Source organism: Chiloscyllium plagiosum, chromosome 5 (assembly GCF_004010195.1).
Source record: "Chiloscyllium plagiosum isolate BGI_BamShark_2017 chromosome 5, ASM401019v2, whole genome shotgun sequence".
Taxonomy (NCBI): Eukaryota; Metazoa; Chordata; class Chondrichthyes; order Orectolobiformes; family Hemiscylliidae; genus Chiloscyllium; species Chiloscyllium plagiosum.
This window is the reverse complement of record NC_057714.1, coordinates 109,948,787-109,975,521: the sequence shown is the minus strand read 5'-3', so window position 1 is coordinate 109,975,521 and position 26,735 is coordinate 109,948,787. Positions and strand designations below refer to the sequence as shown.

General features: G+C 41.1%; 1 protein-coding gene across 1 annotated transcript in view; it reads left to right on the top strand.

Moving 5' to 3' along the window:
- LOC122550133 (tetratricopeptide repeat protein 21B-like) overlaps positions 1 to 26,735 on the top strand; it is a 133,529-nt gene that overhangs the window by 22,372 nt on the left and 84,422 nt on the right. The window contains exons 3-9 of the mRNA XM_043690766.1: positions 6,470 to 6,580; positions 12,896 to 13,062; positions 15,310 to 15,432; positions 16,106 to 16,263; positions 16,888 to 16,972; positions 20,293 to 20,391; positions 20,977 to 21,169. Of these exons, the coding sequence (XP_043546701.1) occupies positions 6,470 to 6,580; positions 12,896 to 13,062; positions 15,310 to 15,432; positions 16,106 to 16,263; positions 16,888 to 16,972; positions 20,293 to 20,391; positions 20,977 to 21,169 (936 nt within the window). The remainder of the gene's footprint in view (positions 1 to 6,469; positions 6,581 to 12,895; positions 13,063 to 15,309; positions 15,433 to 16,105; positions 16,264 to 16,887; positions 16,973 to 20,292; positions 20,392 to 20,976; positions 21,170 to 26,735) is intronic.

The window sequence follows — 26,735 nt, the reverse complement described above, 5'->3', positions numbered from 1 at the left end:
CAGCAGGTAGTGAAGGCGGCTAATAGCATGCTGGCCTTCATAACAAGAGGTATTGAGTATAGAAGCAAAGAGGTTCTTCTGCAGTTGTACAGGGCCCTGGTGAGACCACACCTGGAGTACTGTGTGCAGTTCTGGTCTCCAAATTTGAGGAAAGACATTCTGGCTATTGAGGGAGTGCAGCGTAGGTTCACGAGGTCAATTACTGGAATGGCGGGACTACCTTATGCTGAAAGATTGGAGCGACTTGGCTTGTATGCCCTCAGTTTAGAAGATTGAGAGGGGATCTGATTGAGACATATAAGATTATTAAAGGATTGGACACTCTGGAGGCAGGAAACATGTTTCCGCTGATGGGTGAGTGCCGAACCAGAGGACACAGCTTAAAAATACGGGGTAGACCATTTAGGACAGAGATGAGGAGAAACTTCTTCACCCACAGAGTGGTGGCTGTGTGGAATGCTCTGCCCCAGAGGGCAGTGGAGGCCTAGAATCTGGATTCATTTAAGAAAGAGTTGGATAGAGCTCTCAAAGATAGTGGAATCGAGGGTTATGGAGATAAGGCAGGAAGAGGATACTGATTAGGAATGATCAGCCATGATCATGTTGAATGGTGGTGCAGACTCAAAGGGCTGAATGGCCTACTGCTGCACCTATTGTCTATTGTCTATTTCATGCCTCCGAATTGCAATATCTCTCCCCAGCACCTTCCAATCTATTTGCAAGGTGCACTTATTTTGACTGAATGTTTCTGCATTTGGGCTTGAACTGTGCATTTTCCCAGCCCACTCAATAAAGAATTTAAGACTTAAGAGTGCCTTTCACGACCTCACTCCAACCCGAAATATTGCACAGAAATTGATTTTCTCTTGACATTATCACTGCTGTAGTGTAGCAACAGCAATTCTGGTATTTCAGGGATTATGGATTGGTGATTCATCCTGGATAGTAGAAATAAATTCAACTTGAAAGACTGAAGGACAAGAAGGCAATTTTATCTTCAGGATTTATAAGAAACGAGGAAGTTTGATTAATTTAAGGCACCAAATGAAATAACTTGGCTTGAATTCATGAACAAACAAAGGAATCGATTAACTATAAGTTTATGCAAGTCCCATGGACAAATCCTTGGGTGCTGTAAGGACGATGACGATACCTATGTCAAATTTTACTAGAGTGGGAGATCTCATCACATGTACCTTTAAGCTTTTCCATGCACTCCATCAGTTTGGAAATATCTTTTACCAGAACTTGTTGGAAATGTAAGACGATGATGGCATACTGAGGGCAACTAGACATCTTGGGCCTTAATGAACAATGCTACCAGCAACTGACCTTAGTTTCTTTCTGGATTTTAATTTTATTGATGGATGACAGTGCATGAGGGTAAATTAAGTTCTGGTGCAGCAAGTGAAATAAAGAGAGGGAAAGAAAAGGTAAATTAAGAGAGAAACAGAAAAGATGCAAAAAGAGAAAATTGGAAAGTTTTCTTTAAAAAAAACTTACATGATGAATTCTCAAACAACACTTTATTGTGTGCAAAGAATGTGTTCGAATGATTTAAATCAGAGCCAAATGTTTGTATGGCAGTACATTAGCAATTATCATGTCAGCTAAAGTTACATATGCTGTTATGAATTATATCATTATTTTGGCACAGAAAGAAGCCAGTTGGCCCATTGTGTCCTCACCATCAATGAAGTTTTGACCACACTAAGTGCATTATCCTTTTGGTCTGTATGCCCTGGAGGCTGTGGCAAAGCAAGTGAATATCTAAATACTGCTGAATATCCGTATACTGCTTAAGTGTTACAAGAGCTTCTGACTCAACCACCCCTTCAGTCTCTCTTCTCACAACTTCTCCTTTAACTCCCCTTTAACCATTTATTCAGATCAAAGATGTGGCCATGGTTACCCACATAGACTCCACCCATGTTTCTCTTGTTGTGGGCTATATGAAACTTCCCTTGTCCCAGTCCTACTCAAGCCCCCTCCCTCAACTCTTTCTCCAGTATGTCAATGATATCATCAGTGCTGCTTCCCTCTCTCGCCCAGAATTGAAAAAGTTTGGTCAGGTTTGCTTCCAATTTCCACCTCACTCTCACCTTCACCTGGTCTATCTCTGGCCCATCCCTTCCCCTCCTCGATATGTCTGTTTCCATTTCTGGGGATAGGCTGGATTTACACTATTGGCCCACTGATTTTCATTGTAATGAGATTGTACATATGTTCAGTCCACAAAAATGATCCTGACCTTTCATATTGGCTGATGCTTTAACACACCACCATGGTCCCGAGCCAATTCATCTGTCTTGGGTTTGCTACAGTGCTATTCCAGTGAAGCACCATCATCCATTGATCACCTACTTTAGAGAGAGAGTTATAATCACTTTCATGAAAATGTTCTTCCATTGATACCTTTTCCATCTGCCCACATTTTATCCCTAAAACCAAATTCCTTCTCTTTCTGTATTTGCTTTATAGTAACAAAAAAATCTGTTGAATTCATCACTCTCTCTCTACCTATTACATTGATTTGATCCAAGTTATTCTTGAATTAGTTGAAATTCCCTATTTCCACCTTACAGATCTTTGCACCTGTCAGGAAGTTGTCCTGGCATTTGTTCTCTGCTGCCCATACAGAGGTTCATAATTTAGTCCAACAGTGAGATTTTACCTTCTTTGTTCTACATATTAACTAATATTGAAATCCTTTTTAATCCCCACTCTCTGTTTCAGTTGATAGCCTTTTAAACCAGGAATGTGGAACTACCATTCCTGTGCTTCTTAAAACCAAGTTTCATTACTTGTGATTGTACCATAGTTCCAAATATCTGGTTCTGCCCTCAGCTAACCTTTCTGGTTCCCTGGTATTGATTGACGTCCAATCCTAATTTCTGTGGTAATTTCAAGAGGCAAAGCAAGTGCAATTCCAGAAAGCTCTTAGAAATCGTGGAGAAGTTAATGCCAAGATACCTTTTGTTCAAGGGGCCAACAAGTTCTGGAGATTTATAATGCATGGCCTATCTCTTAATTCCCTGAACTGACTAATCATTCAGCACACGCGGATTGTGTCATTAACAGGCTGTTATTTTGCATCAAGATCCTACCCATTAAATGCTAAGGCAGCGCTTTCCAAACGATTTCACACTGACTCCATTTTGAGGTTTGAAAACAGTACCGACGCCTCAGCAAGGAGGAGTGGAGAAGAAGACCCAATTGTATTCACTCATGGGATGTGGGCACTGCTGGCAGGCCAGCATTTACTATCTGTCTCTAGTTGCCATTGTGAAGGTAGTGGTGAGTTGCCTTCTTGAACTGACGCAGTCCTACTATAGCAAGGCAATAGTGATCACAACACTTCAGATTACAACTCCACTTAGGTTCCGGACTCCTGACTTTGGAAGGCTCTGTATGATATTAAGAAAGATACTAATTAATGATCAAAATCATAATCAAACATCTTCCCATTAGTTCAAAGATAAAACACAAAATTATAATGTGCTTGTAAATATGATACAATGTCATATTTTGATTTTGTCACATGTATTTTACAGTGCCTCACCACTGTCTACAACGTACTCAACCAGCATTGAAATCACTGACCTTAAGGCACCATCCTTGGTGTTGGCCTGATATCTCTTCACTACCATCTCACAGCTGCCTGTGGTGGACCAACCAATATCAGAGCCACTGGGCCCACTGCATCAATGTTGCCGTGATGCCCTTTTGTCACTGCCATCTGACAGTAAACCTACTCAGGAAACTTGGCTGTAAATGTCTTACTAATTAATAGGATTCCATCCATTGTAGGTCATTGGATCTCAAATAATAATTTATTAATGAGACATCTGGAAGCATGAGGTGTTATCAACCAAAATTCTTTCATTCTATTGTTTCGGTACAAGTATTCCTTGGTTATTTGTTAAAGGCCTGCATAGAATTGAGGGACAGATCAACATAACGGGGACTGTAGTAAGGAAGAATGTAAGAAAGGTGAGCTACAGGCCTTTTAAGTAGATCTGGCTCAGGTGTGTAAGTGCCACTGCTAAACTAAAACTTACACTTGTGAGTTTTCATTAGCCAATATAGCTTTCATGTAGATCAATGCTCAAAACCAAATGCAGTTCTTCACCTCGACCAAGATCTATACAAGGCTATGCCTGACTGAAGCTTTGTATGAATCCCCTTTGTGTGAATCCCAGCTCCAACCCCTATACTGGCTGAGCTCAGGCAACATTGTAATAGATTGTCCCCAGGGCGAGGGGTGAGAGCAGCTCACTCCCAGTTCTGATCATGATTCCCTCCACCATGGGAATGTACATAAAGGGAATGGATATCAAAGGATAATAAAATTGATTCAGCTGTGATGGGCCCCACATCCAAGCAACCTGCAAGCTCTCAATGTCAAAGCTAAAACATCAATAATTTGGACAAAATACCAAAAGGCACCTGATACTTATGGAGCTTTATCAAGCAAGAAGGGATTAGCTTTAGAGAAAGGAAGGAAGTGTGTTTTTAGATGCACATAATGGCGAGCTAGATATGTACACCTCAGCTCACAGAATTGTTACAATGCAAGAGGAGGTCATTTGGCCCATCATGTCTGTACCAATTCTGTTATGTGATGCTAATCTCCTGCCTTTTCCCCACATCCCTGTGCGTCATTGCTATTAAAATAACCATCCAATGCCATCTGACAGTAAATTAAACCTGTCTCCACCACATTTCCAAGCACTGCATTCCAGACCCCAAGGATTTGGTAAGTGATAACGTTTTTTTTTAATATAACCCTGACTTCATTTGCACATCATGTAACTGGATGTCAAAGGAGGCAAAACATGTAAAGTGATAATTATTTTAATCATGCTACGCCACATCTCTGTGGCAGGTGGAACGTGAAGCCAGATCCTCTGGCCCAGAGGTTGGGACATTATTATTGCACTGCAGGCTTCTTAAAGGATGCTGCTCGCTCAATGTGAGATTCAAATGCACTACCCAGAGATAAGTGGCCTCACCCCATACTGACTGGGGTGGCTAGCTTAAAATTGTTTTGAAACAACTTCTCCAGGCAGTTTATGGCTCACTCTGAGGCAGATGAGACCTAAGGCAAGAGGTAAGGACACTACCTCCTGTGCCACAACATCCCTAAGTGTAGTCTGATATACTAAAGTGAAAACATATGGGAGAAGTTACCTGTCGTTAGTAATATTTCTGTACTAGTAATGCAGTGGCCCAGGCCCATGCTCTGTGAACATGGGTCGAAAATCTCATTTTAGCAGCTGGTGGAACTTTTAAAAAATCTAGAATCAAAAGTGAGTCTCAGAAATGGTGACCATTAAACTAACACCAGTTGTCATAGAAGGCTCATCATATTAACTGACTCCCTCAAGGGAAGGAAACCTGCCATCATTACCTGGTCTGTTCTCCTCGTGACTCCAAACCCACAGCAATGTGGTTGACTCCAAAATGGCCCAGCAAGTCACTCTGCAGACAACTAGAGCTGGGAAACAAATGCTGGCTTGCAAGTGATACCCACATCCCATTAAAGAATATTAAAACAACACTGGTACTGACCAGTTTGGTTAATGGAACTGTTCCTGTAATATTCCAGCTTCCTTAAGATAAAGACCAACTCCTTTGTTGGCTTTTTTGATTATATTCTGAATGAGTGCATTAGTATTTTCAGTGATTTATGTAACAGGAAATCAAACTCTGTTTGCTCTTTCACTGGTCATAGTTACGTCTTCGAGAAATACTTCACATAAAATTAATTATTATAAATGTGACTAATCTATTGAAGAAGCTGTTGTTGATTTGCAAGCCCATTTCAGAGTTAGTCACGTTGTTGTGGGTGTGGTGAGAATGACAAATTTCCCTCCCTAGCACATACTAATGAACAGAGGGGGAGACAATGGCCTAGTGGTATTATTGCTGGATTGTTAATCTAGAGACCCAGGCCATGTTCTGAGTACATGGGTTCAAATCCCATCATGGCAGTTGGTAGAATTTGAGTTTAATAAAGAATCTGGAATTAAGAGTCTAATGATGACCATGAATCAATTGTCAGGAAAAAAAGAATATCTGGTTCACTGAAGTCCTTTAGGGAAGGAACTGCATCTTTATGTGGTCTGACCTAAATGGGACTCCAGACCCACAGCAATATGGTTGACTCTTAACTGGGCAATAATTGCTTGCCTGGCCAATGGCACCCTCACAATAATAAAACAAAAAGATGGTGACAGCTTTCAATTCCAGATTTATTAATTCAACTTATATTCCACCAGCCACAATGGTGTGATTTGAGCCCACATCTCCAAAAGATTTGCCTGAACTTTGGGATTTTGAGTGACATTACCACTACTCCACCATCGCCCTATACTGAGAGCATGGTGAGAGGTCTGTGTGCTTCAGTTGGCTGAATATATTTTTCTCATCCCCTATTCTAAAACTTGTGCCATTGCATTTACAGGCCAAACCCAAGAAACCATCAGACTCCTTGAGACAATTAAGGGCAACCAAAAAATATCACTGTGCTCAATCATTGCCCTCATTTATGCACACAGAAGGAGCTCAATAATTGGTAGGTCCTGCAAGAATTATGATTTTTTACTCATCCTGTCAGGAATTGTTAACAACATTCACAAGAAATGTCAACATGCGTAGAAGAGCTGAAATTTTCATTGGATTCACTGCTTAGATGGCTTTCTGATCAAACATTAATGGAATGACAGAATTGTTACTGTGCAGAAGGATGTCATTCAGCCAGTCATGCCTGCGGTTCTATTACCTGGAACCAATCTCCTGCCTTTTTCCCCACATCCCTCCACACTAATTCTATCCAAATAACTTCCCTCTTGAATGCCTCAATTGAGCCTACCTCCACCACATTTCCGAGCAGTACCCTGACTATTCGCTGAGTGAGAAAGTTTTTTTCTCGCGTCACTCTTGCTTTGTTTGCAAGTCACCCAAATCTATGTACCCTTGTACTTGTTCTTTTTCCGAGTGGGAACAGCTTCTCCTTAGCTACTGTATCAGCCCTCTCATGATTTTGAAAACCTCTATCAAAACTCCTCTCATGCTTCTTCTCTCCAAGGAGAATACTCCTAATCTCTTCAATCTATCCTCATAAGTGAAGTTTCTGATTCGTGGAGCCCGTCCTTCAATTGCTTCCACATTCACACCTTTCCTATATTGCACCTAGAACTGTCCACAATAATGTTTATTTTAATGGCTTTCTGGCTAACATTTCACTCTAATTCTACTTCCCTTTTGTAACATTAGTAGTAGCAATTTATGGATCTTCTGTAAGACAGTATGTTTCTGTGCACGACAGACTATTACTGTGGTACACTGTATACCTCTGTTTCATAAGAAAAGAGGCATTATACTGCAGTGTATGTTATTCACAGCTAAAGTACAATCATGTGTTTCTGTACAAATCCATCTGAGTTTTCAAAATCTTACTTCTGTAATTCTATTCACCAGCTAGTTAGAGATTTGAGCTACAGGGATAAGCTGTTTTTTTTCCCCTTGGAATGTCAGAGGCTGAAGGGTCACCTTTTTGAGGTTATAAAATCATGAGGGGCATTGATGAGGTGAATAGCCAAAGTCTTTCTCCCAGGGTAGGGGAGTCCAGAACTAGAGGGCATTGGTTTAAGGTGCAAAGGGAAAAATATAAAAGTGACCTAAGGAGCAACTTTTTCACACACAGGGTGGTGTGCGTATGAACTGAGCTGCCAAAGGAAGTGGTGGAGGCTGGTACAATTACAACATTTAAGAGGCATATGGATGGGTATATGAATAGGAAGGTTTTCGAGGGATGAGGGCCAAATGCTGGCAAATGGGACTCAATTAATTTAAGATATTTGATTAGCATGGACGAATTGGACCAAAGAGTCTGTGCTTATTAATTAATCGATCTTAGATCCTGCTTAGACCAAGTGAATTGAACATTTCAAAACAAGTTTTTTTTAAGGAGGAGAAAGTAAGGACTGCAGATGCTGGAGTACCAGAGTTGAAAAATGTGGTGCTGGAAAAACCAAAGCAGGCCAGGCAGCATCCGAGGAGCAGGAGAATCGACGTTTCGGGCATAAGCCCTTCTTCTTGTTCAGGGATAAACGGCCCTGATTTAATTGAATAGGCTCAAAGGACCAAGAATCTTCTGTTTATCTGTTCTAGGAACATTCTAAAGTCAATTGGAAATCATCCTCTGCAATATCTATGCATTAGTGAATTGGATAAGGGAATAGAGAGTTGTGTATCCAGATTTGCAGATGGTACTAAATTAGGAGGTGCAGTAAGTAGTGCAAATGGCTGCAGAATTTTAAAGAAAGACCCAGATTGATTAAGCAAGTGGACAAAACTGGGGAAGATGGAGATCAATGAGAGTTGACTGTGAGATAATCAATTTCAGATCCAGGGAACACAAAATGAAATATTCTCTTTCATAGCTTACCCGCTCCAGTTTCATATTCTGAGCTGATAGCTTGTCTTCTAAACTCTGATGAATCATCTAGACTCGAACTGTTAGCTTGTTCTCTCTCCTCAGGTGCTGCCTGACCCACTGATTTCCAGCATTTTTTGGTCTCAGTAACTTGTCCTTTATGCTCATTTAAAATCCTGCATCCATCAAATACAACTTCTTTCCCCAAAGCACAAATGCTCCCATCTTTGTGCTCTGACAGTCCAATTTCCTATTGCTTTGGAGAAATCTTCTAGAAGGTAAATCCCTCATAAGTAATACAATTATTATTAATATTATAAGAGTGTTAAGATTGTTGTTGTTACTCCCTGTTTCAATAGGGTCAAAGCCTTTCACAAGTACCTGAGAGAGCAGATTGGACTTTGGTTTCACATTCACTGCATTGCAAAAAAAAAGCCTGGCATTAAAAATATTTTTCGAAGATATGTCTGGCTTGAGATGGAAGGAGTCCTGTGTACAATTTGTTACCTTAAGGATGTAACATATCTGAGTTGGAAGTAATTCAGGGGAGCTTTAGAGGAGGTTGTGAGTATTAGAAACTCACTGCCTGAAAGGATGGTGGAGTAAGGAACCATCACAACATTTATGATGTATTGAGATGAATCCTTGAATATTCAGCATCTTGTGTTGTTCCTCTTAGGACAGTGAGTTTTTGTACAGAGCTTTCCCTTGTGAATATATCTTGCTGTGGAAGGAAAATGCTTAATGGGCTGAGTGGATCTTTTGATATTCTGCAGCTTTCTTGTGTATAATTAAACTTGTTTATCAACCACTCGGACTTGCTAACCTACATTGTCTCCCAGTCCAACATAGAGTCATAGAGGTGTACAGCAGGGAAACAGACCCTTCGGTCCAACCTGTCCATGCTGACCAGATATCCCAACCCAATCTAGTCCCACCTGCCAGCACCCGGCCCATATCCCTCCAAACCCTTCCTATTCATATACCCATCCAACTGCCTCTTAAATGTTGCAATTGTACCAGCCTCCACCACTTCCTTTGGCAGCTCATTCCATACATGTACCACCCTCTATGTGAAAAAGTTGCCCCTTAAGTCTCTTTTATATCTTTCCCTCTCACCCTAAACCTATGCCCTCTCATTCTGGACTCCACAACCCTGGGAAAAAGACTTTGCCTATTTACCCTATCCATGCCCCTCATAACCTCTATAAGGTCACCCCTCAGCCTCCGACACTCCAGGAAAAACAGCCCCAGCCTGTTCAGCCTCTCCCCATAGCTCAAATCTTCCAATCCTGACCACATCCTTGTAAATCTTTTCTGAACCCTTTCATGTTTCACAACATGTTTCCGATAGGAAGGAGACCAGAATTGCATGCAATATTCCAATAGTGGCCTAACCAATATCCTTTACAGCTGCAACAAGACCTCCCAACTCCTGTACTCAATACTCTGACCAATAAAGGAAAGCATACCAAACGCTTTCTTCACTATCCTACCTACCTGCGACTCCACTTTCAAGGAGCTATGAACATGCACTCCAAGGTCTCTTTGTTCAGCAATACTCCCTAGGATCTTACCATTAAGCGTATACGTCCTGCTAAGATTTACTTTCCCAAAATGCAGCACCTCGCATTTGTTTGAATTAAACTCCATCTGCCACTTCTCAGCCCATTGGCCCATCTGGTCAAGATCCTGTTGTAATCTGAGGTAACCCTCTTCGCTGTCCACTACACCTCCAATTTTGGTGTCATTTGCAAACTTACTAACTGTACCTCTTATGCTCACATCCAAATCATTTATGTAAATGACAAAAGTAGAGGACCGATCCATGTGGCACTCCACTGGTCACAGGCCTCCAATCTGAAAAACAACCCTCCACCACCACCCTCTGTCTTCTACCTTTTAGCCAGTTCTGTATCCAAATGGCTAATTCTCACTGTATTCCATGGGGTCTAACCTTGCTAATCAATCTCCCATGGGGAACCTTGTCGAACGCCTTACTGAAATCCATACAGACCACACCTATCACTCTGCGCTCATCAATCCTCTTTGTTACCTCTTCAAAAAACTCAGTCAAGTTTGTGAGATATGATTTCCCATGCACAAAGCCATGTTGCTTATCCTAATCAGTCCTTGCCTTTCCAAATACATGTATATTCTGTCCCTCAGGATTCCCACCAACAACTTGCCCACCACCAACGTCAGGCTCACTGGTGTATAGTTCCCTGGCTTGTTCTTACCACCCTTCTTAAACAGTGGCATCACATTTGCCAACCTCCAATCTTCCGGCACGTCTCCTGTGACTATCGATGATACAAATATCTCAGCAAGAGGCCCAGCAATCACTTCTCTGGCTTCCCACAGAGTTCTAGCATACACCTGATCAGGTCCTGGGGATTTATCCACCTTATGCGTTTCAAGACATCCAGCATTCCTCCTCTGTAATTTGGACATTTTGTAAGGTGTCACCATCTATTTCCCTACAGTCTATATCTTCCATACCCTTTTCCACAGTAAATACTGATGCAAAATACTCGTTTAGTATCTCCCACATTTTCTCTGGCTCCACACAAAGGCCGCCTTGCTGATCTTTGAGGGGCCCTATTTTCTCTCTAGTTACCCTTTTGTCCTTAATGTATTTGTAAAAACCCTTTGGATTCTTCTTAATTCTATTTGCCAAAGTTCTCTCATGTCCCCTTTTTGCCCTCCTGATTTCCCTCTTAAGTATACTCCTACTACCTTTATACTCTTCTTAGGATTCACTTGATCTATCCTGTCTATACCTTATATATGCTTCCTTCTTTTTCTTAACCAAACCCTCAATTTCTTTAATCACCCTGCATTCCCTATACCTACCAGCCTTTCCTTTCACCCTAACAGGATTATACTTTCTCTGGATTCTTGTTATCTCATTTCTGAAGCTTCCCATTTTCCAACCATCCCTTTATCTGTGAACATCTGCCCCCAAACAGCTTTCGAAAGTTCTTGCCTAATACTGTCAAAATTGGCCTTTCTCCAATTAAAATTTCAACTTTTAGATCTAGTCTATCTTTTTCCATCACTATTTTAAATCTAATAGAATTATGGTCGTTGGTCCCTAAGTGCTCCCCCACTGACACCTCAGTCACCTGCCCTGCCTTATTTCCCAAGAGTAGGTCAAGTTTTGCACCTTCTCTTGTAGGTACATCCACACACTGAATCAGAAAATTGTCTTGTACACCCTTAACCAATTCCTTTCCATCTAAACCCTTAACACTATGGCAGTTCCAGTTTATGTTTGGAAAGTTAAAATCCCCTACCGTAATCACCCTATTATTCTTACAGATAGCTGAGATCTCCTTACAAATTTGTTTCTCAATTTCTCTCTGACTATTAGGAGGTCTATAATACAATCCCAATAAGGTGATCATCCCCTTCTTATTTCTCAGTACCATCCAAATAACTTGCTTGGATGTATTTCCAGGAATATCCTCCCTCAGCACAGCTGTAATGCTATCCCTTAATAAAAACGCCACTCCTCTCTTGCCTCCCTTTCTATCCTTCCTGTGGCATTTGTATCCTGGAACATTAAGCTGCCAGTCCTGCCCATCCCTGAGCCATGTTTCTCAATTCTGGAATTTGTCAATTTTAAATAAAAACAAAAAGCTGTTGATTCTGAAAATCTGAAATTAAAGCACGGACTGTTGGAAAAACCCAACATATGCAGTATCTGTGGAGAGCTAAGCAAAGGGTGCATTTTTCCCCTGCCTGGAGCTGGCGAGAAAGGCAAATTGGCCCTGGAGAAATACTTAACCCCTTCTCAATGCTGAGAATCATAAAATCCCTACTGTGCAAAGAGAAGCCATTTGGCCCATCAAGTCTGCACTGACCATCTGAAGAGCATCCCACCCAGATCCACCCAGATCCTGTCATTCTACATATACCATGGCTGATCCACCTAGTCTACAAATCCCTGGACACTACAGGGCAACTTAGCAAGGCCAATCCACCTAACCTGTGCATCTTTGGACTGTGGGAAGAAACCAGAACACCCAACAGAACTCTTGTGATTTCACCCCTCCCTACCTCTGCAGCCTGCTTTGCCTTAAACCAACAAGATGTCAGAGCTCCTCCAATTCTGGCCTCTTGCATATCCCTGATTTTAAATCACTGCATCTTTGGTGGTCGTGTCTTCAGCAGCAATTGGATCTAAGATCTTTAATTTCCTGAAGCTTCCCTGTATTTCCACCTCTCTCTCTTCCTACAAGACCCATATTAAAAACAAATTTTTTGACCAAACTTTTGGATATCTGTGTTTATGCATCTCAGTGCCAAATTTTGTTTGCGGTATCTTTGGATGTTTTACAACTGTAAAGGTGCCAGAGAAAAGGCACATTGTGGACAGTTTTAGCAAAAACACAGAATCTTGCTTCCTGATGCTAAAATGACTAAGAAGTATTTTGCCTTTCCAAGATCACGATGCCATTCACGAACTTGACAGAAAGCTCAGGGAATGTGAGAAATCGGCAGGTGAAAAAGCTTTGTATTATGCCAGCATGTTCCTGTTCCTTGTGAATCAGTATCAGGAAGCTCGTGAACACACTAACAGGATACTGAAAATTTTCAGTGGGTCAAAGGAGGTATGTAACTTATGTTGGGTTAAGCCATGTACCCATCTGCCATAATAGACAATAGGTGCAGGAGTAGACCATTCTGCCCTTCGAGCCACCACCACCATTCATTATAATCATGGCTGATCAGTATCCTGTTCCTGCCTTATCCCCATAACCCTTGATTCCACTGTCCTTAAGAGCTCTATCCTACTCTTTCTTGAAAGTATCCAGAGACTTGGTCTCCACTGCCCTCTGGGGCAAAGCATTCCATATGCCCACCACTCTCTGGGTGAAGAAGTTTCTCCTCAACTCTGTTCTAAGTGGCCGACCCCTTATTTTTAAATTGTGACCTCTGGTTCAGGACTCACCCATCAGCGGAAACATGCTTCCTGCCTCCAGAGTGTCCAATCCTTAAATAATCTTATACGTCTCAATCAGATCCCCTCTCAGTCTTCTAAACTCAAGCGTATACAAGCCCAGTCGCTCCAATCTTTCAGCATAAGATAGTCCCGCCATTCCGGGAATTGACCTTATGAATCTATGTTGCACTCCCTCAATAGCCAGAATGTCTTTCCTCAAATTTGGAGACCAAAACTGCGCACAATATTCCAGGTGCAGTCTCACAAGGCCCTGTACAGCTGCAGAAGGACCTCTTTGCTTCTATACTCAGTTCCTCTTGTTATGAAGGCCAGCATGCTATTAGCTATAATCCCACAGCACTTCACAGGCAATGCACTACTCACACAGGAACATAGGAACAGGTGTAGTCCATTCAGCCCCTCGAGCCTGTTCCATCATTCAATGAGTTCCTTGCTGATTTGTGGCCCAACTCCATGTACCTGCCTTTGAATACCTTTGCTTAACAAAAATTTATCTATCTCAGATTTAAAATTGACAACTGATCCAGCATCCACTGCCGAAAGTTCCAAGTCTCCATCACCTTTGTGTGTAGAAGTGCTTCCTAACATCTCTCCTGAATGGTCTGGCCCTAATTCTCAGACTGTTCCCCCTAGTTCTAGAATCCACAACCAGTAGAAATCATTTATCTTTACCTACCCTTATGAAAAACAGTCATTGTTACTTTAATTGGGAAATGCCACAGCCATTATGTATACATGAAAATCCCACAAACAGCACTGGGGTGAATGATTGCTGACTATGTTTTTTTTAATTGATGTTGGTTGACAGAGTTGACACCAGGACAATCTTCACTTATTTTCCTTAAAAGATAGTCAGAAGCATTCCAATGTATCTGCCTGAACCACCGGGATAACCAAATGGAATTTCAGTTTGTGACACTTCTAACAATGCAGTACTCCCTCACTACGACCCTAAAGCACCTAATTCTACATCATGGAATGTTACACACCAGAACACAGGCCAGGTTGGGGCTAGTGATCTTGGGAGTGGGCACTGACCAAAGCTGGTCCTTATCAAAAGTGAGAGAGTGCTCTCTGAGCCAACCTGACGTAACCATAAAGGGTTCCTTAGGTGGGTTAAGTCCTGCAATGCTGAACTATGCAGTTTCTGAAGATCTTACAAAATGTAGCCCTTTTCCATGCTAGTACCACACTGTCTAGCTTCTCTAGGTCTGGTTGGTTCTGTTGCAGAACTAAACACAGACAAAACCTCACCTAATATCCAAATATTGAGCAAATATATCTAGTGTACGCCTCTTTAAACTGTGCAGAAATAGGGGGCACAGGTTTCTTCCTGACTGCTGCTGACATGCTCTTGAAGGCCCGACTTAATTTGATGAAGTTCCCAATTAATGGGTGTTGATGATTTATAAACATAGGACTATTGTGGTGCAATAGTAATGTCACTACTTCTAAGTTAGGAGATTCAGGTTCAAGTCCCACTTACTTCAGAGATGTGTAATAACATCTTTGAACAGGTTGATTAAAAATATCTATTGTACATTCTACATGATAAATAGGCTCCCAAAAAATAGACATCATGGTGCCTGAACTGCTCACATTTAATTTAATGTCAGGAAACCAACATTTCAGCTCCTGCCTCCATAAATACCCTCGTAACTGCCCCAGCCACCCAGCTCTTTCCTCTCTCTTAGTTTCCAATGTTTCAGGCCAGTGACCTTTTGTTAGAACACTGATGTTCCCCCTGATTATTTCAGTGCTTTTGCTCATACAACAGACTTCCAGCTTTTGTTGTACTTTGCTATTGTCATAGAACAGAAAGGGCCATTTGGTCCTTCATGTCTGCACTGACAGAACCATTTGTATTCAGTTTCCATATTGTTTATGCTGACAGACATTAATACTGAAAGGATGGATTGAACTAACAGACAACAACAATGGGAATGTAAAGAAGGCCATCAGTTACCTAGAGGAAGGACTATGCGATTTGAAAGATATATTTGGATTGATGGGAAAGGTGAGCTATCACCTGTTGACTCTGTGTCATGCAGTTTGATAAACAGGAATTTACATTTTTAATGAACCTTCTGAGTTCACTTACAGCAGCTTCTATACGAATGGGAGAATGCAAACAGTTATGTTGCGTTGCCAGCTCTCTCATTTGGGACGATAATTACCACCTCTCCTAGCAATGCCCCATTTCTTCAAGTATCCATCATTTTGAAGGGACATAGCACATGTATTAGCATCAGATGCTTGCTCTTATGCTTTTGACTTAAAGAAGCAGAATGTGTGTACCTGTTGGTTCAAACTTCAATCAAGTGTTGGTTTTTGATTCAGTTAATGGGGTTCAGACATCCATCACCTACCACACTTGTGTGATCTTTCAGCTTTCCACATCGAATATCTATGGCCTTTCAACATGAGACTGTTGATTTATTGCTGAATTAAATGTTTGTGTGTGCACACTTGACTGGCTTGTAAATGGCTATATTCCATTTCATTTAATCTCCCAAAAGAAACAGAAAGAAGATGGTTGCTTATTCCAGTCTTGTATTCCTTGGGAATTGTAGATTTAATTAAACAGTGTTAAGATTAATAGGGTGGATAGAAGGTACTTACAGTAGGTGCTAACACAGGTACTGTGTTAAATGCTGGCTTGCCACCCACTGCTGATTTCTGAATCACAGGTCTGCTATCTTCAGAAGGAACAGAATTTCCTGAGTGCCCTGGAAACCGTCAACCAGATTATTGCCACCACTCCCACATTCATGCCAGCTCTCATTCTGAAGATGAAACTGTTCTTGGCCCAGAACAACTGGGATCAAACTTTAGAAACTGCACAAAGGTAAGTGAGGGGAGGACGATAATAGAAGTAATGTGATTATCGTATCAAGCACATGAACAGTGAATGGTGCTGATTAACGAATAACATAAATCAGACTCCTAATCTGCTTATCAGTTGTGTACAATGATTTAAGATTTTTGTTCTTGTAGGGCTTCCAATGGCTCATTTGATAAATCTTTTTCTTAAAGGAAACTCCTACAACTTGAGCTTTCTCTGATCATTACTCAACCTCAGCTGTCATTTTTCCTGACAGCTTTTCCCCTGTATGAGTACCTGCCAGAGGTGGCCTCCTACCTCTTGCTTTTGTTGTGGCCCATTGTTAGTTGGTACTAGCAACGAGTCGCTAAGAATGCAAAAGTGACAGCATATCTATATCATAAATGAACCTGTGAACATTTTGTGAAAGGCCACAGATAAAATGAGTTAAAGGTGAATTAGTTAATGAACATTTGAATAATGATGCAATAAATCACCTTCATTTCAATGTAATCATAATTTTATGACTGTTTTTACCAGAAATAAAACAGTACGATTGTCCATTATATGTAAAGGGAGCATATGTGATGGGTACATAAATAGATTATACACTTATCAAACCCTTCTTTTTCTCCTCATTAAAACAAGAATTATGCTGAAGGATGGTACCAACATAGATGCATTGCTAATCTTGTGTCTTCATGCACTTTGTAAAGAAGGAGATCAGACTGAGGTGAGGAAGCTATTAGATAGTGAGATATGTTGATTTATTAACACAGAATAATGTCAGGTGTCCTGAGCCATAGACTCAGCTCTGTTTTTTGGTTGTCCTCCAGGACCTTATTTCACATCTGTATTGTGTGACTGAAAGTGCCTAATGGGTTCTTTAAGGTCTGATCAAAATTAATACAAGAATTGGAGGTACCGTTGTTAGACTGGGCTGGACAAAGTTAAAAATCACACAACACCAGGTCATAGACCAACAGGTTATTTGAAAATACAAGCTTTTGGAACATTGCTCCTTCCCCAGGTAGCTAGTGGGGTAGGATCATAGGCTACAGAATTTATAGTAAAAGATCAAAGTGTTATACAAGCCATTTGGATACAGAACTGGCTCAAGGGTAGAAGAGAGAGGGTGGTGGTGGAGGATTGATTTTCAGACTGGAGGCCTGTGATGAGCAGTGTGCCACAAGGATCGGTGCTGGGTCCATTGCATTTTGTCATTTATATAAATGATTTGGATGTGAACACTGGAGGTACAGTTAGTAAGTTTGCAAATGACACCAAAATTGGAGGTGTAGTAGACATCAAAGGTTACAAAGTGCAACAGGATCTTGATCAGATGGGCCAAGAAGTGGCAGATGGAGTTTAATTTAAATAAATGTGAGGAGCTGCATTTTGGAAAGGCAAATCAGGGCAGGACTTATACGCTTAATAGTAAGGTCCTGAGGAGTATTGCTGAACAAAGTCATCTTGGGGTGCAGGTTCATAAGTCCTTGAAAGTGGAGTTGCAGGTAGACAGGATAGTGAAGAAGGCGCTTGGTATGCTTTCCTTTAGTGGTCAGATCTGAGCTTTGAGTATAGAAGTTGGGAGGTCATGTTGCGGTTGTACAGGACATTAGTTAGGCTACTTTTGGAGTATTGTGTGCAATTCTGGTCTCCCTCCTATAGGAAGGATGTTGTGAAACTTGAAAGAATTCAGAAAAGATTTACAGGGATGATGCCAGGGCTGGAGGGTTTGAACTATAAGGAGAGGCTGAATAGGCTGTGGCTGTTTTCCCTGGAGTGTCAGAGGCTGAGGGGTGACCTTATAGAGGTTTATAAAATCATGAGAGGCATGGATAGGATAAATAGACAAGGTATTTTCCCTGGGGTGAATGAATCTGGAACTAGAGGGCATTATTTTAGGTTGAGAAGGAAAGATTTAAAAGGGACCTAAGGGGCAATGTTTTCAGAGGGTAGTGCATGTATGGAAATGAACTACCAAAGGAAGTGATAGAAGCTGGTACAATTACAACATTTAAAAATCATCTGGAAGGGTATATGAATAGGAAGGATTTGGGCCAAATGCTGGCAAATGGGACTAAATTAATTTAGGATATCTGGCCAGCATGCACGAGATGGACCGAAGGGTCTGTTTCTGTGCTGGACATCTCTATGACTCTATAACTAATGTGATGTATTGAACAAATTTAGATTGCTGTTAAGTTTTTAATTACTCGGACAATGCATTAAAGCTTAGAGTCTGTCTGTATCCCAACTTGAGTCAGACTAGTTATATTTCCAAAGTAGGAATTTATAAAATGTCACATTGACTGACTGCCTACAGATTGTGTGCTTTTTGAACAAAATAGAATGTATCTGCAAATACAATTCATCCCATAGATTTGTGTGTGTGTGGGTGGAGAGAGAGGGAAAGCATGTGTGTGTGGGTGGAGAGAGAGGGAAAGCATGTGTGTGTGAGTGAGAGAGAAAGAAAGAGAGAGAACATGTGTGTTTGATGGAGCATGTGCATGAGTGTGACAGAGTATATGCCTGTGAGAGGGTGTGCACTGTGTGCGTGTGCGCACGTGTATGAGTGAGAGTCTGTGAGTGAGTGTGATCATGTGTGAGAGTGTGTGTGTACGTGTCTTCACAGTGCTTAGCTACTTCAAGGTTGTGGCTTATGTCCTGCCCTTGTCCCATTTGATGACAAAGTTGTACAGCATGCAGGATTTATCAGCCAAACGTTCAACCTGAATGTTCCTATGCAACCTCCTCCCACCATCATAGGTACCATAACACAGTCAATTTGATTCGCTTCTGTGTGACATTAGAATACATCTGAGTGCACTGGACACAACAAAGGTCTTTTGTTTTTATTTATTCATTAATGAGATGTGCGTGTGTGTCAGGGCAGGGCCAGCATTTAAGGCCCATCTCTAATTGTTGTGGAGGAGATGTTGGTGAGCTGCCTTCTTGAACTGCTGCAGGATGTTAATGTGGGGTTTCAGCAGATGAACATGAAGGGGTGATGGATAGATTCTCTCTTGTGGGAAATGGTCATTGCCTAGCAGTTATATGACACAAATGTTACTTGCCACTTATTAGTTCAAGCCTGGATGTTGTCCAGGTCTTGGTTCATATGGACCAGACAATATCTCAACTGTAGTATTGAAACCCTGTGCAGCAAGGCTAACTGCTCACTTAGCAAAGTTGTTCCAGTACATCTAGAATATTAATATTTACCCATAATTATAAAATATTGCATGGGTTTGCTCTACTCATATAGAACAGAAGGAATATGAAGCAGCCAATTACTGCCCATATTTTTATGAATCAGCAATAAGGTTATGAAGAAGTCATCAATAGTTGGTCAAATATCTTCTTTTTACCAATAACATATTCACCGATGTTCAGTTCAAGTCTTCTCAAAATCACTCCAGACCTCATTACAACCAGTTCTGTGGAAGGGTCACTCGATCTAAAACATTAACTTTGATTTCTTACCACAGATGCTGCCAGACCTGCTGAGCTTTCCAAACAATTTTTGTTTCTTTCTTCTCATAAGAACTTCAATCTAGACAGGGGCACAACAGCTAAATGCCACAAAAGAGGAAGAAACTTTTGTTGTTGGCATTGGTTAGCATGGAACAGTGGAATGGTGGCTCAGTGGGTTAGCACTGCTACCTCACAGTGCCAAGGACCCAGGTTTGATTCCACCCTTGGGTGACTGTCTGTGTGGAGTTTGCACATTCTCCCTGTGTCTGCTTGGGTTTCGTTCCACAATCCAAAGATGTCCGGGTTAGGTGAACTGGCCATGGGAAATTGTTCAGTGATGTGTGGGTTAGGGGCAAATGTAGAGTAGGGGAATGGATCTGATTGGGTTAGTCTTCAGAGGGTTGGTGTGGACTTGTTGGGCCAAATAGCCTGTTTCCACACTGTTGGGGTTCTATCAAGGGGTGGAGCAATGGGAGGGGTTGCCAGCCCAAAATCCTCCAATGGTGGACTGCTGTGGCTCTGAATACAATGCACCATCATTTATATGTTTTTACAATCCATTTATTAATATAGGCTGAAAATTATGTGAAACAGCTCAATAGTGCCTTGGAGAAAAAGGAACCTCAGAATCCAAAACTTTACCAACGTGTAGCTGTTTTAGTAAGCAGAATGGTAAGTAATGTCGTTTTTCTCATTTTGGACATTTGGTCTTGACGTGCACCTTTCCAAATAAAGGTGGAGCAATATTCTCATGAGCGTCAATTCCAATTTTAACGTTGATGTTGTGAGAATCCTTGCTTTGAAGTTTATTTTGTATGTTGTCAGCTGAAGCATAGATTCTTGACAGAATCATTGACCCAGATGAAAGTGAGGACTGCAGATGCTGGAGATTCCTTTTGAAGGGCTCCTGTCCAAAACGCCGATTTTCCTGCTCCTCGGATGCTGCCTGACCTGCTGTGCTTTCCCAGCAACACTCTGATCTTGGCTCAGAATCATAGACCTGGCCATCATACCTTACCAAGTCTTTCTATTGAATTATCCCCACTAGGTGACTCTCCTCAGGTTACACCACCACCAGTTGTCTCTCTTGCTAATGACAGAGCATCTCTATAATCTAGTAAGGCTATGGCAAATTTATTCCCCTGTACCATTAGCAAAGCCCTACAAGTTTTCCCTTAAAATGTGTATCCAATTCACTTTGAACGTTTTAATTGCCAATATAGATTTAACCTGTTGTGCACTTTATGCCTTTGACAGTGTGGCAGGAACCAGACTGTTTTGGATCAGACATACAATCTGGTGGAGCGTTCACTATACATGGCTCCCACGGATGCAGAGATTGCAACAGAGCTGGGTTTCCAATTATTTCTCCAGGGTAAACTGCAGGATGCAGTGAAACAGTACACAGATGCAATGAAACTGAGTGAAACCAACATGCCTGCACTGACAGGTGTGTAAGTTGAAATATTACTCAACAATCCTCGTTTGCCGCAGTGAGTATGAAGGTAGTGGTTGTTAGTGACAACATAATCCTTTATTCTTTTATCAGATGAGTCTGATGCTGGTAAGGTCAGCATTTGTTACCCATCCTGTTATGGATCAGACCAAGCCCCGTCAAAATCTAGACCCCAACTTTCTCTTATTTTGAAGATAAGTGTCAGCTGTTGCACCGAGATGCAATTCAATTGGTCAGACTACCAGATTTGAAGCAAACAAAATTTATTCAACACTAGTTAAAATACAACAAAAGAAAGAAGAAACTGGAATAACTTAACTCTGTTGGGGAAACTTAACAGAATTATAGATTATTTAACAACTAAATGCTAACTGTTCAAATGTAGAAACATCCCATAAACGGTTCCTTGGCAAAAGGCAAATTCAGTAAAGTAGATTGTCCTACAGGCAATTCTCCAGCTCAAGAAGAGAGAGAGCGAGTAGCATGGAGAGGTGTGCTGTACCTTCAAGACCCCAGCCACTGCTACTGAAAAACTAAAACTAAAAATCCTGGTTCCGTGGGAGCTTGACCCCCACCCATTCAGGCTGCTTCTATTGTTACAACTTTAAGAAAAATCCCAAGGCCTCACAAGCTGTTACTTTATTGGCTTTGAATAGACAGCTCAGAATCTGTCTTAAAACTCTTTTGGAAAGAAAACAGGACAAGCTAAACCTCTTAAAACCATAGAATTGTCATAATCCCTAATTGCTCTTCAACTGATTGGTTTAATAATTAAAAAAGACCAATCAGTGAACCAGATGGGATTTTATGTCAATTGCTGATAGTTTCATAGTCATCATTTATATTTCAGTTCTTTATTAATTTGAATTGAAATTCCACAATCTGCCAATGGTAAAATTTGAACTCATGGCCCCACAGAATTATTCCAGACCTTTGGATTACTCGATCAGTGGCATGACCACTATGCCACCATTTCAAATAATAACAACATATAATGTAAAGCCAATCTTAACAGAGCAGAACTATCCTCCTCAAATCCCTGTGGACGATAATGGATGGTCACTATTTCAATTTTTCACGATTTGGAGATGCTGGTGTTGGACTGGGGTGTACAAAGTTAGAAAAAAAAAATCACACAACACCAGGTTATAGTCCAACAGGTTTAATTGGAAGCACATTAGCTTTCAGAATGACGCTCCTTCATCAGGTGATAGAAGGAGCGTCGCTCTGAAAGCTAGTGTGCTTCCAATTAAACCTGTTGGACTATAACCTAGTGTTTTTAATTTTTAACTCAATTTTTCACAACCTTTAGAATTACTCAATGTAACGGTTTTAATATAAAAGGTAGAAAGGTGATTGAATTGGTTGAAATTTCCAGAAGTCATAACATTTGGACATGGAAATTAAAGAAAATTAAACCCCGTCATGAGTACAAACATAGGAAATTATATAGAAATTACTTTTGCCACATGAAGTGACTGAATATGATCATTCTAAGTTTCTTCATCTCTTGCGTTGTGTTTTGGTTCTTAAAACCAAGGAACATAGAACAATGATTAGTGATCCAAACAACATTACCTCCTGATTAACACTGCTCATGGCATATATTAGATTTTATCAATTCTTATGATGATATATGCCAAACTATTTACATACATGTTTAGCAGTATGTTAATCAGTGCATTCAACTGCATGGTCTTTGAGGAAATATCACAACAATCATAACTGAAATCTCCATCTTTAAGTAATACAGTAGAGTCACAGAGTCATACATCGCGGAAACTGACCCTTCAGTCTAACCAGTCCACACCGACCATAATCCCAAACTAAGCCAATCCCAGCTGCCTGCTCTCGGCCCATACCACTACAAACATTTCTTATTCACACACTTATTTAGGAATGTCTTTTAAACATTGTAACTGTACCCACAGCCACCAAAGATTTGTTCCTAAGTACTTATACCTAAGATGGCAACATTAGAGGCAGCCATTGTAAAAACTTCTCACTGCATGTACTGGAATACACGTGATAATAAAGGATATTTCATTCTATTCCAAAAGTCCATTCCACACACGAACCACTCTCTGTAAAAAAAAAATACTCATATCTTTTTTAAAATCTTTCTCCTCTCACCTTAAAAATATGCCTCCTACTTTTGAAATCCCCTGCATTTTGGAAAATACATCTGGCATTCACCTTATCTATGTCACCTCGAACGTCACCTCTCAGCCTCCTATGCTCCCGTGAAAAATGTCCCAGCCTATGCAACCTCTCCCAATGGCTCAAACTCTCCATTCCCAGCAACATCCTAGCAAATCTCTTCTGAACCTCGCCACCTTAAAAATATCCTTACTATAATAGAGCGGCTAGAACTGGACATAGTACACCAGAAGAGGCCTCACCAACTTCCTGTACAACCTTAACATAATTTTGGAATTCTAATAGTCAAAGGTCTGAGCAATGAAGGCAAGGATGCTTAACGCCATCTCTATCTATCTGTGATGCATGGCACATCATCATATTTCCATAGCATCTTTAGATATTTTGTACTGTTTCTCTGGCCTCCATCACATCTCTAATTGTGAGAATCTCCACAAGAGATTCTCCTCAAGGACAACCCTCTTTTTTTCTCTTTATGGTCTTTCCTCTTTCCTCTTTCCACGCAAGGTAGCACTCAACTTTCACATACAGCTTGATAACAAATAGAAGGATGGGAGTGGGGCAAATTAATGCCACTGACAATCTCAAACTGGACCTTACCCCTTCCCTAGAGACTCCGAGGCTGAATGAGTTGACTTAATGCAACTTGAACTTGGGTCCCCTAAACTGCACTACCTCCATTTCAATTGATCAAATTAGTGATAAGATTCACCTGTGAAACAGAATTAACTGCACTGTGCAGCTCTGTCTATGTGAAACGGTTTAGGGTGTTTCTAACATCTGTGATTGTGTACCATTAAAATACTAGTTCAGTATTTCCTTCTCAGTAGCAATGGGGTAAATCGGATAATACTATTTTAATTCTCCCTTTACCTTTTGGATCAATGGTGTTGACAAATCTCTAATAAGCTACTGTTTCTCTTTGCAAGTAAGCAATTGTCTAGCTTGATGTTGCTCAAAGGTGGTGCATTTTTTAGAGATGGTACAAGTATTAAGCCCACTGTACCATAAACGTTTTCATATGAGCTTGCTTCCTCCACTTTAACCCCTATCAGCAGCCCAGTAGATGAATTGAGTGAAAGCAGACAGCTGGGTCAATTAAATAAAATGATTTGTGAAATAGAGCTTCTTTGTTTAAATTTTGAGAGAGAACATAGAACATAGAACAGTACAGCACAGAACAGGCCCTTTAGCCCACGATGTTGTGCCGACCACTGATCCTCATGTATGCACCCTCAAATTTCTGTGACCATATGTATGTCGAGGAGTCTCTTAAATGTCCCCAATGACCCTGCCTCCACAACTGCTGCTGGCAACGCATTCCATGCTCTCACAACTCTCTGTGTAAAGAACCCGCCTCTGACATCCCCTCTATACTTTCCTCCAACCAGCTTAAAACTATGACACCTCGTGTTAGTCATTTCTGCCCTGAGAAATAGTCTCTGGCTATCGACTCTATCTAAGCCTCTCATTATCTTGTATACCTCAAGAGGAAGTGGTGGATGTTGGTATATTTACATTTAAAAGGCACGTGGATGGTTATATGAATAAATAGGTTTAGAGGGGCATGGGCCAAATGCTGGCAAATGGGACTAGATTAATTTAGGATGTCTGGTTGGCATGGAAGAGTTAGAATGAATTGTTTCCGTCCTGTACATCTCTATGACGGAATTCAGCAGTTTTGGCACTAAACCAAATAACACCTCAGACAGTAAAAGCAAAATACTACAGATGCTGCAGGTTTGAAATAATGGACTTGAAAGCATTAACTTTGTTTCTCTGTCCATATATCCGTCAGACCTCTGAGTTTCACCAGCACTTTTTGTTGTTATTTAGCACCTCGGCTGATGTTAGCTCTTTCAGTCTTTGATGGGATTAAGAAGTAATCTTAAAACAAAGCCACTTAACCCAGAAAACAGTCTGTTACATTATCACAATTTCTTTACTCAATCTTCATTTCATCTGCTCTTCTGTTCTGCTCAATTCCCTGACCTTTCAGCATCATAAACTGCTCTCCTAAGCACCTTTCATTGATGGATGTTTCCTGACTACCTTTTTGCTCTTCGTGCAGAAAATCTTTCTGCGACAGCGAATTTCAGTGAATTTTTTTTGACTTCTGCCTCGTTCTCCATCCTCCCACCTGTAATACCTAAAGCAAAATGGTCAGGGACTTTCAGTGAGCCCTCACAGCAGGAAAGTCCCTTGTGAAGAAGAATGACGCTGCCTCCCTTGTACCATTTCCCAATTGTCATCCCACTATCTCAAACTGTTTGACATTGAAAGCAAAACTAAATCAACATTCTCAATATTGATATTTCTGGAATATTTAGCATAAAATCGCGCAACAGCTAAGTTCGAAAACCGCCTTTTATCACCAAAGACAACAAAGACTTCAGGAAACGATGAATTTTGCACCACAATCAGTATGTACCATGTTAAATAAAGCAAAAAAAAACCCTGAAATCGCTGGCAATTCGCTGTTGGGAAATAGGAGCTGCGTGAAATCTGTCACAATGATACGATCTCTCAATTCATTGAAAAGGTGAAAAAGCAGCTAGATTTCAACAGAGAAAACTCACTGGCGTCAGTAATTTCTGCAGCCATTGATTTTCAAAACTTGTCTAAGCAAGTTTGCAAAGACTGTCGCTTTTAGAAATCTAAAGGAGAATATGATTCCAACCCTAGACAGCACGGCTCTTGTGGATGGCTTACTTACAGTGAATTGAACCGAACCGTGAACCGAGCGCCTACTTGGAGTGGAGACAGAGAGGTGACTGCCCAGAGAAGCGCTGGTCTCAGTACTACGGTTTATGTAAATCAAGGACAACTCCAAACTCAGCGGGGCTGTACCTTCCTGCAAGTTCTGAGGTTCTCTGCAGTGTCCCAGAACTCCCAGTTCTTCAGGCGCTTTCACCAAAGAACCACGGGAAGCCCCGTTGCAACATGTTGAGCAATTGTCCAATGTCTCCAGGGCTTGGGAGAGAATGAAATATAAACTGAAAAGAAACAAGGGATTAAAAAAGAAAAAAAATTAAACAGGAATGTGCTCTAAAAAAAAGAAAAAAAAATGAAATATAAACTGAGATAGTTACACAGGAAATGTTAGATATGTTAAAACTATGTGTTACTGCCCACCCCACACCCTATTGAGGAAACCCACTGCCGGCTTCACTTCTGCGTTCTAACGGGCACAATCCAATACCCCAACTTTCTGAACTCCTAAACCTCTGACTTGCACCTTCAAACCTGGACACTCCAATGACCCTCTTACACTCTGTGACCACCCCCACCCTCTCTGAGCTACCCCTAATCCTCTAAGCCTGAACCCTCCAATTCTTCTCTGGGTCTTCAATATCCCCTGACCCTCCAAACCCTCCCTTGTGATTTTTTTTCTGACCCT